The sequence below is a fragment of the Phalacrocorax aristotelis genome, chromosome 24 (assembly GCF_949628215.1).
Source record: "Phalacrocorax aristotelis chromosome 24, bGulAri2.1, whole genome shotgun sequence".
NCBI lineage: Eukaryota > Metazoa > Chordata > Aves > Suliformes > Phalacrocoracidae > Phalacrocorax > Phalacrocorax aristotelis.
The window spans coordinates 6,226,932-6,246,161 of NC_134299.1; the positions used below are offsets into that span (position 1 = coordinate 6,226,932).

The 19,230-nt window shown below is 44.6% G+C and overlaps 1 protein-coding gene across 7 annotated transcripts in view; it reads left to right on the forward strand.

The window, feature by feature from the left end:
* AAK1 (AP2 associated kinase 1) overlaps positions 1–19,230 on the forward strand; it is an 86,292-nt gene that overhangs the window by 18,463 nt on the left and 48,599 nt on the right. For all 7 annotated transcript variants that reach the window (XR_012657361.1, XM_075074472.1, XM_075074477.1 and 4 more), the window contains exons 3-5: positions 9,780–9,898; positions 11,967–12,075; positions 14,271–14,413. Coding sequence is in view for 6 of the 7 variants with exons in the window: in XM_075074472.1 (XP_074930573.1) it covers positions 9,780–9,898; positions 11,967–12,075; positions 14,271–14,413 (371 nt within the window). In the remaining variant the exon portion in view is untranslated. The remainder of the gene's footprint in view (positions 1–9,779; positions 9,899–11,966; positions 12,076–14,270; positions 14,414–19,230) is intronic.

A 19,230-nucleotide genomic window follows, 5' to 3' on the forward strand; every position in this document is an offset into this window, starting at 1 on the left:
AAATATGACATAATTCTTGAGGGATAAGAATCAATAAGTATTCAGATTGTGCAAATGAGGAGTGGCTTTGTGCCTGGTTCAGCAAAGCACTTAATTTTTAAGTGCCTGCTAGCACAACCAGAGCTTAAAATGCCTTGCTGGCTGTCCCTGGAGGCTAAATATTCCTAGGGCAGTTGTTGGGGATGGCTGAAAAGCACTTGGCTGTCCCCTCAGCTTCAGGACTAAAGCATGGTGGGCTGTCTTGCACGCAGAGCTTGGAGGTGGATGAGATAGGGATAAAACACAGAAAGCTGGACACAATTCAGTGGAAAACCACATGCATTGTTTGTCCAGCTCAGAAGAGAATTTCACCCCTGAAGAATAAAGTTTTTAGTGGCATCCAGAACGTTTATCAGGAACTATGGTAATTCCAGATATTGTTAATTTGTTTGTAGAAGGATGATGGAGAAAATCCAAATTGAAGCAGTGATTTTTTTTTTTTCCTTGAAGTGGGAATTGGTGATTTGATAGTTGCCTCTTTCAAGCCCAATGACTTGATTGATTTAACTGAAAAGAGGGGCAATTTATATTCCATAAACCTAGCTGCTTTTGGGTTATCCAGCATAGCCCTGGAGAAAAAAAAAAGAGGGATAAGATCTAAGACGAAACTTGAAAATGGTTGTAGAGGGCAGGCACAGCCATGTGATGGAGATGTTTTTTAGCTGTTATTGCAGAGCTCAAACATGCAGCTGGGAGATCATCATGCTGCATGTCTCGTTTGCTCCTGTGCAAACAACAGCATTTAATGTCTCTGGGAGGTACTTTGAACGTGGATTTTAAAAGGAGGTGTTCTGCCTAATTCTGTTTGGATGAAGCTGTTTCTGTTTTCTTAGAGTACCTGCTGTCTCTTTCAGAGGGCGGTGGATCAGCATAGCAGGGTACCACAGAAAATGCAATGTTTTGGGAACACTAATGGTTTGTGAAAAGGCCTTTGCTCCTGCAGATCCTGTGAAATCTAACCTGCTTTACTTTGGGTGTACAGGGCAGAGTCCAGCCAGTTCCCTTCTGGACTATGATTAACATGGGTGAAGCGGTCTGTTGAGTTGGTGCTTGAAGCACTGTCTGGCTACGGTTGAAGCTGCTTTATTTTGGCTCAGCATGAACAAAACAGGCTTGTTGTGGGGGCCTGTTGTCTGGCAGGCATGAAACCTGCCTGCGGTAATACCTTGTTTTCTTCTCTGCTGTTTAAATGTTATCTGATAGGGTATGTTTGAAGATCTGGAGGAGAACTTAAATACAGATCAAACAGCTGAGCAAGCTATGTGTGAGGGTATGGTAATCATGGTGGTAGGTAGAGGGTTCTCAGGACAAGCTGTTTCTGATGGTTTCCCTACCATCACCACGAATGGTGCCATCCCAGAAGGACAAGGTGGGTCTAGGCTATGCTGGAGGGCGGTTGTGTCCGTTGAGGAGAATCATAGAATCATAGAATCATTAAGGTTGCAAAAGACCCTTAAGATCATCGAGTCCAACCGCCAACCTATCACTGCCAAGCCCAGCACTAAACCATCTCCTCAAGCACCACGTCTACCCTTCTTTTAAATACCTCCAGGGATGGAGACTCCACCACCTCCCTGGGCAGCTTGTGCCAATGTTTGACAACCCTTTTGGTGAAGAAGTTTTTCCTAATCTCCAACCTAAAATTCCCCTGGTGCAGTTTGAGGCCATTTCCTCTCGTCCTATCGCTTGTTACTAGAGAGAAGAGTCTGACCCCCACCTCGCTACACCCTCCTTTCAGGCAGTTGTAGAGAGCGAGAAGGGCTCCCCTCAGCCCCCTCTTCTCCAGGCTAAACCCCCCCAGCCCCCTCAGCCGCCCCCCAGCACACTTGTGCTCCAGACCCTGCCCCAGCCCCGCTGCCCTTCTCTGGACACGCTCCAGCCCCTCCAGGCCCTTCTTGTCCCGAGGGGCCCAAACCTGAGCCCAGCATTCGAGGTGGGGCCTCCCCAGTGCCTAGCACAGGGGCCCCATCCCTGCCCGGCTCCTGCTGGCCACACCAGTGCTGACACAAGCCCGGGGGCTGGTGGCCTCCTTGGCCACCTGGGCGCTGCTGGCTCATGCCCAGCCGGCTGTCAGCCAGCACCCCCAGGGCCTTCTCCGCCAGGCACTTTCCATCCCCTCTGCCCCAGGCCTGGAGCGTTGCCTGGGGTTGGTGCGACCCAAGGGCAGGACCCGGCACTTGGCCTTGTTAAACCTCACACAGTTATCCTTGGCCCATGGATCCAGCCTGTCCAGGTCCCTCTGCAGGGCCTTCCTGCCCTTGAGCAGATCAACACTCCCGCCCAACTTGGTGCCATCTGCAAACTGAGCGTGGCCTCAATCCCCTCATGCAGATCATCAGAGAAGATATTGAACAGGACCGGCCCCAACACTGAGCCCTGGGGAACACCACTCGTGGCCGGCCGCCAACTGGATGTGACTCCATTCACCACCACTCTCTGGGCTCGGCCGTCCAGCCAGCTTTTAACCCAGCGCAGAGTGCACTTGTCCAAGCCATGAGCAGCCAGCTTCTCCAGGAGAATGCTGTGGGAGACAGTGCCAAAGGCCTTACTGAAGTCCAAGTAGACAATGTCTACAGCCTTCCCCTCATCCACTAAGCAGGTTACCTTATCATAGAAGGAGACCAGGTTAGTGAGGCAGGACCTCCCTTTCATAAACCCATGCTGGCTGAGCCCGATCCCCTGGGTGTCCCGCATGTGCTGTGTAATGGCATTCAAGGTGATCTGCTCCATGACCTTTCCTGGCACCGAGGTCAGGCTGACAGGCCTGTAGCTCCCCAGCTCCTTCTTCTCACCGTTCTTGTAGAGGGGCGTCACATTCGCTAGTTTCCAGTCTTCTGGGACCTCCCCGGTTGACCAGGACTGCTGATAAATGATGGACAGTGGCTTGGCGAGCTCCTCTGCCAGCTCCCTCAGTATCCTCGGGTGGATCCTGTCCTGCCCCATGGACTTGTGAACATCCAGGTGAAGGAGCAGGTCAGTGACTGCCACCTCTTCAACAGCTGGGACTTCATTCTGCATACTATCTCCATCTCCCAGCACAGGGGCCTGACAACCCCGAGGATGACCAGTCTGACTATTAAAGACTGAGGCAAAGAAAGCATTAAGTACCTCAGCCTTCTCCTCATCTTTCCTGGCAAGGTTACCTTCCGCATCCAGCAAAGGAGGGAGATTCTCCCTGGCCTCCTTTTGTCACTGATGTATTTATAAAAACATTGTGCAGTGTTCAGCATAGAGTTTGTCTGCTGTAGCAGCACTTAGGGAGCTTGGCTAATTTATGTTGACCAGTGAAAGGCAGCTCTGTAAGAGCTTATCACAAAAGGGTGATGGAAGGAGCAACTAACTTCTCTGTAAACTTCCGTACCATAGCATTAGTTAGGGCACCTTGCTTGGAAGCAGCATCTCGTGCTTGTTTGCAGATCAGCATTGCTGGCTGCCTGTGACTTGCTGGCTGCAAGAGGATTCCTCACTTGCAATGTATGTGAACCACTTAAATGCAGCAGGGTCCTATCTTCTTACTTGCAATGAGCTAAGAGGGGATCACGTGCGGCTTTGTGCGGCTGCTTTTACCTAGTTTAGAAGTGCTTGCCTGCCTGTGAAGAGTTCTGCATCCTGCTGAAATTACAGAAGGGCTGAAAATATAACTACCGGTGATGGAAACTGGCCAGTACACTGACATAAACTTGCATGGAAAATTGCTCTGGCATCTGTGTTGACTAGAGATAATTGGAACTTCCCTTTTTTTTCCTTCCAGCTTATCCTAAAACCAGTTAGCAAGAATAACAGGCCAGAAGTGTGTAGCAAGTTCCCATGCTGCTGTTGAGGTAGATGTAGGCCTGAGTGGAAAAGACTATGATGTTTCCCAGTAGAGCCAGCAACAGCCATAGGTCTCAACTGATGGTGATAGCAATACTGCCTGCATGCTACCCGTTCAACAATATTAATATGTCTTAAGGATGAGCATATAAATAACTTCTTATGTCTTCAGAATGAGAGCAGTATCTTGGATTCTGCTGGCTTGTATGGGGAAAGAGTTGAATTTGCTTCAGAACTGTAAATCACAGGCTGGTTTTTTTTTTTTAAATGTATGGGAGAACTGTCCTCTGAGCTGACTTTCAGGCTTAGTTCTTGCTTCTCTCACTTCTGGCGCTTGCAAAGTCTCTGGATTTATTTGCTCTATTGTATCTGAAGCCCGGACTGGTCTTGCCTTTCGCCCTCCATGTGTGTACTGGAAAAAAGGCTCTACTGGCAAAGGCATGAGGATGTTCCTAGTGCCTGGATTACTTTGCCTCTAAGCTCTGCCTTGTGTGTGACCCAGCCTCCCCGGCCACATGTGGCACAGCTATCTAACTTCTCTTGAGCTGACCTTGGCTGGCTTGGAGTTACACAAATCCTGGCATGTCTGTCTATTGTATCGGAGCTGGCATAGTGCATTAGAGCTGGCGATTTCTGGCCGTTGGAAGGGTTGTCTTGCTTGCTGTTCACTAAAATAGAAGTAAATGGTCCTGTAATGTGCATCTGGCAGTGCTTCGTAATAATTGCTTGTCTTTTTGTCTTTGATCTATTTCCTTTCAACTTTGCCCAGATTTAGCAAAGTTGGGGGTTGTACTGTGATAAGGAGGGAGAAATTGGTTGTGGTCTGACGCTGACAGCAGTCCTTGAGGCTGACAAGGTGGTAATGTTGTAGGCATGTAGTATGCAAGGAGGAAGGGTTAACTGGTGAGGAGCAGCTGTTAGCAAGATAGTTTAAAAGCTAAAGTGTATTAATGTCAGCATGATGCTGAAATCAGAGTTCATATGAGTGCTGGGTGACTTGTCTAAGCAAAACCTGCTTGTTCAGTGCAGCGGTGACCAGGCAGACAGCAAGAGCTGAGCAGCACCTGTGCTTACTGCTGTAACCTGCAGAAGATGCTCATCACCTTCTGCAAACAGGTCCCTCTTCAACTGGATAATGCTGCGTGGTAGGTGAAAGAAAACTCGTAAATCCATTAGAAAGTCTTTGTTAGGCAGTGCTGGCTTCTGTCCAGGTGCTTGATAGCTTGGCCCCTTCCTGGGTTGTGCTCAACAGCATCACTGTTCTGGGCTGTCTAATGCCACCAAGCAAAAATTTCAACCATCTATTGGGTCTTCCTTCCCCTCTTCTCTGTCGTACCTTGCTGGAAAATGTGAGCTAGATTTTCTGTCTGCTGCTTGCCAACAAAGTTGCTGCTTTTGAAGTAGCTGTTAGGAGTATAGGTCCTTCTGGAACTGCTCTTTCAGCATGAATCTGAAGTATTGGCTGTGGTTGCCAATAAAAAGGCCTCAAGCGCTTCGAAATGCTTCAGCAGTAGCTAGTAACCTACCTGCGCATCTTAAGCCCTAACATTAAAACAGTGGTGTGGTGTTACTGTTAGCCTTTTTTGCAATGCAAGAGTTTCGGGCGAGGGCCATATTCATCAGCAGGATGTGCAGTGCATGAGCTGTCAGTAATGAATGTGCGAGGGACTTGGGAGGTGGGGGATAGACCAAGGCTCCAAAATCATCTCTTGTGCACAAAAGACTTAAAAGGAAATCTCTCTAGGTCTAGGTACAGACCACTAAAGGCATCCCTGCCGTTTCCAGACATTAGCGGTTGTTGCATGAGAAACCTATAGGCAGATACACCCATAGCTCTGACCTTGGCCTGGAAAGACCTGCAGCCCGAAACACTGCTGGAAAGAACAGGATTCCTGTCGTAGCTCTGATTTGCTCTGGCACGTGGATGGGGTCAAGTCCCATTTCTGCAAATACGTGTGCGATGCAAGAAAGCCAGCCCTGTCTGTGCACCTGTGGTTCCTTTGGGAGACAATTTGCAGGTGTAGGTTCTTGGTGTTGTTAAAATTGGCCTGTATGTCCTGCTAATGGACTCTGATCTTGTATTCCTTGAGCCGTTTTTACATGAGTGTGGCAAGAAGCTGTTGCTCTTTGTGCTCTGTCTCCACCCCTCTCCACTTCCCTCATCCGCCTGCTGTTTTACTGAGTTTTGCAGTCCCGTTCTCTATATGCAAACCTGGGAGTGCTGAAGCCAATTAGCAGCAGAAGGTGTAATAAGGGCAGAGAAATTCAAATTAGGGTGGCATTTTTCACTTTAAATGTGAAACTTTTTCATTTTAAATGTGGAATGACTACCTGAGGGAACTTAGACATTCTTGATTATGTTGTTTCTTTCTGACTAAATCCTGGGTACGGTCACAAGCAAGGCTCAGTAAACTGTAGTTTGGAAGGAATATTATAGTCTGTTTTAACTGAGGCGGTCAGACCAGATGATGTATTAGTTGTTTGGAAGCTAAAACTTTGTACCCTCTCTCAAATGGATGCAGATCATCAAATGTTGCTTCTCTGATGGCAAAGTCGCTTAGTCTAGATTGCTGTGTAAAAATTGCTGTACGTACCCTGATTAAATCAATACTTGTTTTCTCTGGAGAGAAGCATGCTGCTTTTACTAGTAGCAAAATTGTCATGCTTTAATCTGCAGTCAGTGGGTGTTTAATAATAAAGTAACCAAATTGGTAGGTGTATTTGCAGACAACGTAACTTAAATGATTTTGCACAGCTTCCTTGCGTGGTGTCGTCTGCTGAAGTGTGCAGGAGTTAAGGGTAAGGGAGAGACCTGGACGTGAGGATGTAATTTTCCTACGACTTGTACAAGTACCATGACAACCCTGCCAATGTTGCAGGCTTCCTTCTCCTTGGATGTGGCTGCACCTGACACATTTGTCTCTCGCTGCTCCATTTGGAGGGTGCTCCAGGCCATATTTCTGTCAGGTCCCTACGTGTTGATGTTGCTGTCCTGTATCAGAAAGTATTAATTTAATTTTTATTTTGTTTTTTAGATTCTAAATGTCTCTTTCCTTGGAGCTCTTGGAATGGTTCAGCTATGTTCTCTGTTGCATAGACTGTAGTTTTCTTTGCCACTTGGTCCTGGTTGCTTGTAAGCAAAATAGCATGATGTACATATTCTAGCAGGGGTGCTCTAGGAGCAACTGTAGTTAGCACAGGATCCAGGCTAGAGGAAAGGTACCTTGCACAAAACTTTGCGAATGAGACGTTAGCAGTTGGTCTGAGGAGGTACTTGAATTTAGTGGATCTGTTTTTTTTTAAAAAATAAATTTTAATGGATCTATTTTTGCTGCTCAGCTTGTGTTTCTTTATGCTGGGCGTAGTATGTAAACAGAGATAGTATCCTGCTGGCCTCCAGGCCTGGTGGGAGGAGCTGTGGGAAGGGAACTGAACCCCTGGAGAGGAGGGGAGGCTTCTGATGGATGGCTTCTGACCCTCTTGTTGGGGAAGAAGAGAAAGAGTCTTATGATTCCCAAAAAGTTTTGATGATGACTGAGACAGTAATTTAAAAAAAGGTCCTTTTTTTGTTTAAAGTTTTCTCTAGATTTTATCTGTGGTCCATGTAGATATTGTACAGAAATTAAAAGAAACAAAAGTCCAAACCTGATCGCTCTGGTGATTTATAAAAAGCATAGCGTGTTAAGTAAGTATGGACTGGGGAAGCAGTGCTGCTTATGGGTCCCTTATTTCTTTCTTGCTCCGTTGTGGGTTACAAGGGGCAGGGGGTGGGGGGAATCAGTAGTGCTGTCTTGCTTTTTTCAACATAGACATCCTTTGGGCTAAAGATAGCTCAGCGGGATGTGCAGATTTGTTCTCCAGAAATGAGACAAATGTGGCTAGGGCAGAACAATAAGGCTACCGCTGCGGGTTTAGGAGTTCTTAAAAATTACTTGTAATTTGAGATCCTCAACTTGAAGCAGCTTAAGGGAGAGTCGTGGTTATTTTTGTGTCTGAAGTTGAGCACTATGAAGAAATGAGGCCCTCCAGAACTACAAGGGTTTTAAAACCCGCTCTGGGAGGAGTAAGCAGCATCTGTATGGCTTGCTGTATCCCAGGGCCATGTCCCATTTTTCTGAATTTGAATATCCCTTTTGCAGCCTTTAGATGAAGTCTTGACACTTGTGGGGTTTTTTTGGGTTTGGTTCCTCCCCCTTCTTTCTGTTGCATCTTTTTGCAACTTTTCTGGGGCTGCTACCCATTAGTTCTGCTCCTGAGAGTTACTTGGGCTTCCTTGGAAAACCTGATGGGTCTAGTTCCTATGGCAAACTATGACGTGTAAAACTAAGGGTTTTGCAAGCTAAGAGTGATTTTTGTTTTGTTTAACAGCTCTGGTGCTGACAGGCGTTATTATTTGCATGGGTGACTTCTGTGGTTGTTTTGGAAGATGGGCTGTAGTGGGTGCCATAAAAGCTGTTTGATAACAAATGGGGAGGGTTATACTTTGAACATAAAAGCCTAGTCTGGTCATTTGCTCTTTTTCGGTCTTTTCTTAGTAAAAATAAATCCCAGTTTTAGTGAAAGCTTCACTGGGCCTTTTGGCTGTGGTGTTTGATTTGTTAACAGCTTGTAAGCACCAGTTGTTGCAAGACTGGAGTTGTCAAATGCAACCTATTTTAACACTAAATTTTACCCATATGTGGCTGTCTTGCTCGTCACTTTTTGCATAATGGGGAGGAACTCATTTAAGTGCCAAATAACTAGTATTAATTATGCACAAACATGTCAAATGTAACCATATACGTATTGTTGATCTGGTGGCTTCTGGCAGCTTGTAAAGAATGGCGTTGACCAAAGGGCTCAAAACTTTTAAAATAAGAGTTCTTTGGGATGTGACTAGCTTTTATTGTGTAACTACAGCTCTTGGTGTCGTAGGACTTCTGAAGGCTATGGCAACACCAAATCATAACGTACGATTGGGCTGATTCTTTAGAAATCCTTAAGCATAAAAGAAATATGGGCTGTAGTGTAAGGTAACAGAGCAAATGAAGTGCTGTTAGGTTGTGGCATCGACAATGTCATCATGCTTCCCTTTTTACCATTGTGCAGCACTTCTTGGCTACTTGGATCTGTCTGACTCTTTGTTGTGATTCATTCTGATCTCTGGAAGCCAGGTGTGAAACTTTGATGCCTATATACCTCCATCCTCAATCAGCTTCCTATTTCTGCGCAGGACTGCAAATGTAAAACCCATATATTTTGATGCATTGCTAACAGAGATGAAGGCTTTCATCCTAAACAATTCAAGTATGTCCTGGGAGTCCTGACTTCACTAATAGCAAAGACCACAAAATGAATTGTGGGGTTTTCTTGTTCCCCACCCCCCCACCTTGTTCTTCTGTCCTTTTTTAAAAGCACAAACATCAAACCATGTGTGGGAGATGGGTTTCTTCAGCTTCTTGCACAAACCAGCTTTGTAATGTAACTTAGACACTTCAAAAGTTGGAAAGCCTTTTAAGTTTAGGCCTTTAGTAATTCAATGCGTGACCTGTAGCTCTGATTTCTGTCCAAGGCAACATTGCTGTTTATACTTCAGCTTTCTTCTTCATAATGGACATTCACGGAGCAATGAAGGACTGCCTAGCAGGACAAGTAACCAGTGTAATTGCTTGTTTTTACGGACATGTTAAATGTTAACTTTGCTTCCATTAACTGAAGGTTTGCCCCTTTGGATTCCTTTTAGTTCCTAGAAATAACTGTCTAGGCAGAGTTGGAAGCTCTGGAGCTAAGCACATGTAAGGCGAGCTCCTGCCACAGCTCTGTTGGTAGCTGCTGAGTGCCCTCTCTCTTCTGACTGTACTCTGAAGGCAGATGGAGGCAGGACAGGGCCAGAAGCAAGGACCAAGAGGTTTCCTCATTAATGAGTAGAATGATTTTGTCTTTCGCAGGTGGATTTGCGATAGTGTTTCTTGTGAGGACTAACAATGGGATGAAATGTGCCCTGAAGCGGATGTACGTCAATAATGAGTATGACTTGCAAGTCTGCAAAAGAGAAATCCAAATCATGGTAAGTCTCCGCTTCATATCGGGGCCCCAGACTGGGAGCGAATGGTGTGAGAGCCAGGTCACTGTCTGCCTGTGACCTGTGTAGCATCATGTCACAAAACGTGGGTTTTCTTAGCAAAACCGTCTTTATTTTAGAAAGACCTAAGTCCTGGAGTTATGCGACTATGTGAAGATCTTGTATCGAATTATTTAAAACGCAGATAGTTTTAGTGGACAAGAAAAACATGGGAGCTGAAGAAGCAGAGGGAATCTCAGGAAAATGAGGAGAGGAAAAACTCTTTTGCCAACCCCATGACTTAATTGGAAAGGGAGGAGCTGAAGAGGTGAGCATTGTTGGGGGTGTTAGGCTTAGTCTACCAGTCTTCAGGGCTAAAGCCTTTTAGGCTTCATCAGAAAAGGCTGCTGATTCTGATGTAACCACCTCTGAACTCAGATCAGTCCATGAATGGAAGACCTCCATCCTGGGATGAAGTTGTATCACAACAGCTTCTAATCTTTTGCACTGCGATGAAGGCTATCTCTGTATTGGTTAGGTTGATAGATTAAAAACAGTATTTGTGGGGTAGTTACTGCCTGGGCTTTTGAAACAGGGAAGTGTTTATAATAAGCACTAGGATATTTCTCTAGATTATTGGACACAAGGAGCTACATGATAGGATAGCTATTTTTAGTAGCTGTTTTAAACTTAGTGTCTCTAAACAAAGAATAAATTGAGATGATGAAAATAGATTTGCTTAGTCTTGTTTGGAGTCTGGTAAATATGGAAAGTGCCATTTTTGAAGTTGTAATCACAGATATTGATGAACATTTAGAAGAACTGCGAGGTGGGGAAGGAAATTAAAAAAATCCCCATTCTGCTAACTTAGAACATGATGCATAGGTTTGGGGTAAACAATCTTATCAGAAGTTCTTACCTGTAGCAATTCTCTGTGTGAATTTTTTTAAAGTAGCTTTTAACTAGGTTAATACCTATAAAGTTAACTTCTGGAGTTTGTGCAATGGTGCAGTGAAGCTTTTGGGCATGCTTTGTCATCACCGTAGCCAATGCTACACGGGAAAAATTGAGATTAGATCTTACATCAAAGGCGTTAACTATGCTCACAAAGCTTGTTTACTTGGATTTTACTTGCCAGTGTTTTCCATTGACTCCATGTCTTTGGTGCCTCGTTGAAATATGTGGCTAGCCTGGAAAGTGAGGGTGAGAAGTAGCCTTCTTGCTCGACAGGTCCACTTGCTCCTGTACTGAATCTGAACATAAGCACTAATCTTTGTCCTGAAGAACCAGTGCGCCACTAAGAGGAAATATGTTCTTCTTTCCTAGTTTTTGTGCAATAAAGTAGTATTTTAAACTTAACTGTGCTTTTTGCAACCCTACAGCATTACAGCAGAATGTGGCCAGCAGAGTCTTGATTTCTTTTACTGGTGAAGCTGAACATTGAACTGGGCTGGCTGTCACACCTGGGAGTGTGTGTGAAGCTGGCAGTCCCAAAGAAATTACTTTTTCCTGCAGGTTTAGCATGTGTCACAGATAAGTCATTGGTATAAGAACTTCTACATTAATCCATTGAGTTACTTAAAATAAGGTACTTATAAAAGCAAGGTTAAAATCTGTTTTATTACCTTAGTGGGTTTTTCTGAGTATGTGAAGATTTGAGATACTGTTTGCCAGCAGCAGAGTGGAAGGAGATGAGAAAAGTAAGCAGAACATGTACTGTGCACGGCCACCGCAGAACATCTGCCTTGTTCTCCCCTCTGTGTAAAGGAGGAGCTGCTCCAGGTAGCGTGGCCTGGGCCATCTAAGGGAACACACAAAAATCTGGATTGATCCCTGGGCAAGTTATTCATCAGGTTGGCTGTTTCTCTGCTGTTTCTCTCAAATCCTTCTGGAAGGAAAACAGGTAGAGGCAGACCTCAGGTTTGCTCAAGTTTTGTGTGATTAATCCAAAGTGACAGAAGATTGCGCTTGTATAGGAGAAGAGCTAGGAAAGCTGCTCAGTGTAGAGGAACAACATTAAAATGTTGCTGACTATATATGGTTGGTTTATGCTTTGAATTTATTTATCTTACAGCGGGACCTATCTGGCCACAAGAACATTGTTGGATACATTGATTCCAGTATAAACTCAGTAAGCAGTGGTGATGTGTGGGAAGTGCTGATACTAATGGACTTCTGTCGAGGTGAGTGTGGGCTCAACGCCTTGTTCGTTGGTAGATTTGTACCTTTTTGGCGCTTACAGGAAACTTGCACAACATCTTCCTTCAAAAAAACCAAACCTGTTCCTAGACCTGCCCTCTTCTTGGCTACCAAGGGACTGTTCTCTACGCTTGCTTTGTTCAGAAGCGGATAATTTGTGAGGCTATGTTGACGCTGTTAATTGGACTGGTACCACCTTTGCCCTTGCCCAGGGTGGTCCTAGATCTTTGCTGTTGTGAAGGAGAACCCTTAAATATATATATTGCTGTTTTCTGTAGGCTGGTCCACACAAGAAGTGGCTCTTCTAAAGCTGCCAGGCTGTGGAATGAAATTCTTCTTTATTTTATGTCCTATTGCAAGCTTTTTCCACTTGGGCCTGACTTAAGATTGTTCTGGAAGAAGCTTGAAATGGGTAATGTGAAGTGAAAAAGTATTACTTTTACCTCTGACCTTTATGCTCGTCTGTCTCTAGCTAGACAGGCGCTTCCAGTCTTTTCCAGCTGTCACAAAGCTTTGATCTCTTGTGGCCTGGATGTGGTGTTTGGAAAATTACGCATGTGCTGTGCTCAAATGCCTCTCGCAGGAGTAGTGTTAAGCAAAAATAATGCTTTGGCCAGGTGACTTCAGAAGTCTGTGGCTGTTTGGGATAGTGGCAGCTGACAGAAATAGGTATTCTTGGGACTGTTCAGCTTTTAACTGAAGCCATGTGCGTTTTAGCAAGAACAACTAAATGCTAAAATGCCTTTAAACATATACGGTACAACTTTCTGTTCTGCCGTGCCCTCTTTGCTCCTTCGTTTTGGTGCAGGAATTTTGACTAATTACATTGGGTTTGTTTGCTGGTAAAAGGAAGAACCGTATGTGTAGTTTTGCTGAAGGAATCATTATGTAAGTTCTCTGTAAGCTTAAACCTAAACATCGCGAGGAGTGTTGTTAGAGATAGGCCTGGCAATGCTAGTACAGCCATACGCAGCTCCATGTTGCAGACCCCACTGTGGGGGCAAGTGCAAGCCACAGCAGTTCAGAGTGTGCTCCCTTTGGCTGCATAAGCCTCCCCCCTGGGCCAAACTTTGGGCTGATGAAGTAAAATCTGTCTTTCTAAGGCCTTTCCTTCCACCTGAAAGGAGGAGAGCTGCAAGGTGGGGTTTCTGACGTGGCTTGCTTTTTGCCAGACATTCTGCTTGGTGCATGCCTGCCTCTGTCTCCAACATTCAGACTGAAGCACAGGAATTGCTGTTATACATTGGGTTTTCCCTTGTTACTTTCCTTTTGTGTCTAACAGCTTCCAAACCATATCAGCATGTCTTTGTGTGCAGAACTGCACTCACTTGGAGTGCAAAATGTTCACAGCTGTACTACTTACCAAGCTGAGATCTTCTTTTGTACCACGAAAATGAAGTTTTCTGACACTTGTGCTGTGGAATGATACAGTTTTGCTTTGCCAAAGGTTCAGAAAGGAGTTTTTCCTCTGTGTGTATTGGGTGTTTTGAGGGGGAGAAAGAACCTCTGTGGATTGTTTTGAAAAGGCTTTGACAGCAATGAAACCTCAACGTTGAAGCAAATTCGGGAGTCATTCATGAAAACTTGCTTTTGTTTGTCTGGAGGTTCCGTTGTTACAGATGGATGATTTTTTTTTTTTTGAGTCTATGACTTTAGCCAAACCACCGAGTAGCATATGGGTTTTTTGAGTCTCCTCCCTCCTCTTTCTTACATGTGGCAAACTATTTTGTAGACTATGGGTGCCCCAAACTCAGTCTTTTATTCCTCTAGTCTTGCAAAAATTGTCTTATTTTGAAGGGAAAAAAAAAAAAGATGCAGCTTAGTCAGAATTAGTGTTAACACAGCCAGGTGAATGTGGGCCTCAGAAGCTAACTTGCCACTCTTGAAGTGTTGCTCAAAGAGGAGATGAGATGTAACGCTTGCCAGCAGATATGCAAAACCCCCTGGGATTTAGGCAAGGAAATGAGAATGAAACGGGATGAGTAAGCAGATTGCAAAAAGCCTCTGGGGAAAGCTTGGTGTGAATTTTGAATGTGAACTCATGAACTTCTTGTGCACTGACTGTACAGCCAGTTTAGGGAGTTGACTAAGACAAGGTACGTCTGGTAGGACCAGGGCTTAGACCAGGCCAGACCTTATTTTGCATACCTGCTCTTATCCTTGGTGTTTCTCTCCTCAGGAGGTCAGGTGGTGAACCTCATGAACCAACGCCTGCAGACGGGGTTCACGGAGAACGAGGTCCTGCAGATCTTCTGCGACACCTGCGAAGCCGTAGCCAGGTTGCATCAGTGCAAAACGCCAATAATCCACAGGGATTTGAAGGTGAGTTGTGGAGACCAGTAATACAGCGGGGAGTATGCATCCTCCTTAGCATGTCTGTTTGCTGCCTACAGCACGGCAGACAGGCTCTGAATACCAGTACTGTGTTTCTATTGTTAGTAATGAAGAAAAGTGGGCATAAATACCTCTCTCTATTGGAAGATAAAAAAAGAAATGAGCCTCTTGTTGCTGCTTACCATATGTTTACCATCTATAGATCTACTTAAAAAACGCAAATGTTTGTGAAACGTTCTGGCACATCTGTGCAAAACAGAATTAATCTGATGAATTATTCACAGTGACTTTCTACCACCTGAAACACTACTGATGTTATAAGGTAGTTTACAAAAAGCATGCTGTAAATTTGTTTCCTAGACCCACATTAAAAGGATCCCTGAGAGATGTTGTCCTTGGGGCAGGAGTCGTTAGGAGCTTTTGAAACTGGCCTCTAACTCTCTGTTGACCGTGAAAGTGCATTGTAAAACTCTGTGCTTAGCTGGGAACAGAGCTAGGCCAGTGAGGAGAGCTTTGAAAAATCCCATGCCTATAATCAAATAAACAATCAAAAAGATGTTCCCTTTCCTCTCAACTAGGTTGTAAAATGCCTGAATAATATATTCAGCCAAGAAGGAGGCTTCTGTATACATTTGAAAGCCAGATGTGCTTTGTGGGTCAGGCTCTGTTTTCAGAGCCCTCAACAGATGTTTGTTTTCTGCTGCTGGCCATTGTTTTATAGAGCAAAAGATGCCACGTGTGCCAACAAGAGCCAGGTAGCGCAGGGGAAAAAAATCCTCAGGGTTTATGCTTAAGCATGTTTCAGATGACTGTGACCCCACTGCTCAGTCAGTCTGAATATATGAAACAAGTCTGACATCTGTTTTTTTCTAGAGTGAAGTGGGTAGACCCTTATAAAGTTAAGGCCTGGATTTAAAGCTCTAAACCTCTGCGGGCATCTTGCAGGCCTTTTTACAGGGAAGGAAGACTGGTGTGAGAGGATGAGGCTTAGGAACAGGAACCTCTACAGTTGATATTAACCCCTGCTGTTACCTTTTTGTGAATCCCTGGGGTTTTTTAGTAAAGAACAAGCTCATTGTGTAGCATGTGAATAAATTCTGGGACATCTGTGATGGGTTAGTGAGTTGGTCTTGAGCATTACTTCCTACACTGAGTTGCAATTAAAATGGACTGTTACAGTCTGATGTCCAGCCCGCTACTGCATGCTTAGATCAGTAAAGTTTTTGCAAGGCCTAGCTCTTGGTTGTTAAACTGTGCCCAGGGTCAGAGAATTGGCCCTTCTCTACTTTGAGGCATGTTTCCCAGTTGAATATTGTATTATTTCTGTCATGATGACCTCTGGAGCTCCAGTCACAATTGGGGAATCCAAGTGCTAAGACTGAATGAATGATTTAGGTATGTTGTGACTTTGAGTTCAAATTTAATAATACTAAGAGGGAGTTGCAATTCCAAGAGACATTAAGGGCTGGAAAAGTTTTGTATGAGTTCCAAGTGTAAGGAAAGGCATCCATTGGGTAGGTGTTTTGTTGGGGTGAACATAACCCTGTTGAACAGCGGGCAGATGTTGACTTTGCAGACAGCTGCATAGAGATTGGGGGCTTTTTTTTGCCTTCCAGCTCTTTGATAATGCTCTGACACTGGAGGTTCCTGCCCAGGGGGCTCTGCCAGCAGAAGGGATCATGTGAAGAGTCTTTAAGCTCTTTCAGATAAGCACAGCTGGATTAGTTTCACCGGCCTGTGGCTGTGATTTTGAGCTAACCCAACAGGCTTTGCCTGAAGCAGAACAACCTCCTGTTGGCAGTCTTCAACTTGTGGGAAGTGACCAACAGCTGGGGACAACAGTACCTTATAAGCAGCATTCCTACAGGCAAAAGTGGTCATCTCTCTGCGAATAAAGGCCACAAAAAAGATAGCATGTCATCCCTGTGTTTGTTAATTAAGGTTTTCCTTCCTGACCTGATGGTTAACTCTTAGGTGCTGTGGCGGTCTGTCCCCGTGCGCTTACAGCTGTGATATTTAGTTTCATGTGCTTTGACTGCCACAAAACCATGTGTGTGTTGATGCTACCTTTTCCTAAAAATCAGGAGGCCCCTTGTGCTGCCTCTGCTCTAGTTAGGACCCTGGCAGAGGCAGCGTAAGCCTGCTGTGGCAGAGGCTTGCCGTGCATGGTTAACTTCGCTTGTTCTTGCAGATATTATTCTCATCCTCAGGGTCTACAGGCCGTTGCAGCTGCAGGGCATTCCCTAAAAGTTTATTTTTGTTCTCCTCCCTCTGGAGGAAGAACCCTTCCTATATCTTTAGGTTAGGCCTTTGAGCAGCAAGGGCCAAATGCCTAAGCCTTCTATGGCTATCTGTTATGTTACCCTGGCTGTGAAGTCTCTGGTTCTAGGCTGGAATCTATGCAGAGAAACTATAACTGCCAGATCCCAGAGGAGCAGGGTTTAGTGAGGTGGAGGGAGGCGAAAATCTATTTAGGACTGATGGTAACGATTCACACAGCTACCCATACCTAGAGGAAGTTGTTTGCATAACTTGTTTTATGTTTAACCTTATCTTTCCAGTCTCGCATCCTATAACACATGTTGTTCAAAGCTCCAGCTTAGAGCCAACTTTGATTTCTACAGCTCAGAGCTTTCTGCTGTGAGAGGCCTCCCGCTTCTCCCTGTGATGCTTCTGCTAGTCTGAACCCATCTGGTTCCAGGAGTAGATGACTGGCTTGCAGATGAGCGGCTGAATTTTCTTGTAGCAGACACACAGCAGTATACAGCAAAATACTATGTCAGTCAACCCAGAGGATGCTATTGATCAAAACTTTTCTCCCTTCCTTTCCCTACTTTCTGAAATAACCAGAAGGTTGTGCTCTCATGTTAAGGATTTAGTTTCTCCTGCTTTAATTTTAGCAGGATTCCTCCCAGTGTTGCATTTCACTGTGGTGTGATAAGACAGTCGCGCTGTGCTGCTGTTATCTCTGTACGTTCTTACATCACCCTTCTTTGTAATGCCAAGTCTTGCCCTGATGCCACCAACAAGCCTTTGCCTGGAATTTGTATGGATGGATCTGTGATGAGTGTGTGATATGTCCTCTAATTGTAAACCCTTGTATTGACCATGTTAAGAATATGCCTGTGCTAAAATCAGTTAGTGCTCTTAGATGTCACACTGCATTAATTTCTTTACTATGAAATACTAAACAAGCTTTCAGAAATAAATAGTGAAAGGTGCCAGGGGAGGAAGGGAAATTGAAACATCTCTAAAGAGATTGAAGGCGCTGGAAAGCAGTCAGAAAGTGTACCTTGGTTGTGCATCCCTCCTGAATCGCTGCCTGAACTCAGAAATACCAGCCTTGGAAGCGTTGTTTTCATGAGAGGATAATGCATGTTGATTTTACTAGTTAAAGAAAGCCTGATTCCTCATCCCTCACCAACCTGACTGTGCAGTTTTTACGACTTCTGATTTTAGCAAAGACAGACATTTGTTTCAGAGAGTAGAGACAGAAGCTAGCTGCATTCTCTAAGTAATAAAACTTAAGGCAACTCATAGTTTCCATTAAAGATCTCTGTTTGGGGTCTAAATCTGACTTAAAGTGGTGGGTGTGTCAAAGACTGCAGCCGGAGTTGTAAGTGCTCAGCAGTGCTGAAAACTGGATAGCAGCTTTCTGAGTGTCTGACTGCCAAGAGGGTACCTCCACACTCCTTTTAAAAGACAGTTTGCTCTGGCCTGGCAGTCAGCAGCAGTAATGCAGGTACTTTGTACTACTGTGGTTTTTTGTCTTTTCCTGGAAGTTACTGAACAAGCCCGGTCGCTGGATAGTCCAGTGCTGACGTTTAACAAAACTTGCAGGATGTCTCAAAGAGAAGTCACCTCAGACTCCTCAGGCAGATAAAGTGGAAGGACTTTTCTAGAAACGTTGGAGTATTTGCAGAGAGTAGGGAATAACGCTGTCAGTGTTGATCTGCCAGGGAGAACATCTGTGTGCAATGCTTTATTCAAAGCAGATGGATAGCAGAGGGGGGGAAGGGGTGTTGTTTAACCCTTGGTTTCAAGCCAGCATTTCCCCCCTCAGCTGCTCTAATTTGGCTGCAATATCTGATACTTCAAATGCTGACTCCTTGTTTTTCCTTCCTTCTTAAAGGTCATCCTTGATGGGGAGGTCTACTTCCAAAAGGTTTTGTTAGCAAACACTTATGTGGCGATTTTTTTTGAAATGTATGAGCAGCATGTTTTATCTCGTTGTTGTATCTGAGCATTTGATGTTGATTGAAGGTAAATACGTTAAAAATTGTGTGTGTTCCCTTGAGGGACCACACTGTTAATGCCACTGTACAGATGAGGAACTAGAATACAGGGATGCTTTGCCAAAGCGAAGAAGTGAACCCAGGTTTTCCACATCTTATGTCAGTGTCCTAACACTTAGACAGCTTTCTTAGGTGGATGCAAGCTAGATTTTTGTTAATGCATGAATAAGTGTAAGTATTTTGGGGAAAGGCAGTTGCTTTGCTGATTTTTTTTTTTTAAGCTATCCCAGGTGTTTGTTTTGGCATTTGTTTCATTGTCTGATTCAAGCTACCAAACAATATTTGAAATAAAGGGGTCGTCTTCTCAGCATCCTGCAGGAACCTCTGCTGATACCGCTGTTTAGGCAGTATGGGGCACCCAACGCATTCTGATAACAATCATCTGAAGTGTGAGCATAAGCTGAGGTTTGTTTTGAATTAGACCTGAAGTGACAGGTGAAATGCAGGCAGAGAACTGGAGGCTTATTACAGTTTCATAAAGTACAGAAGCATGTGTGCTGTCACCCATTT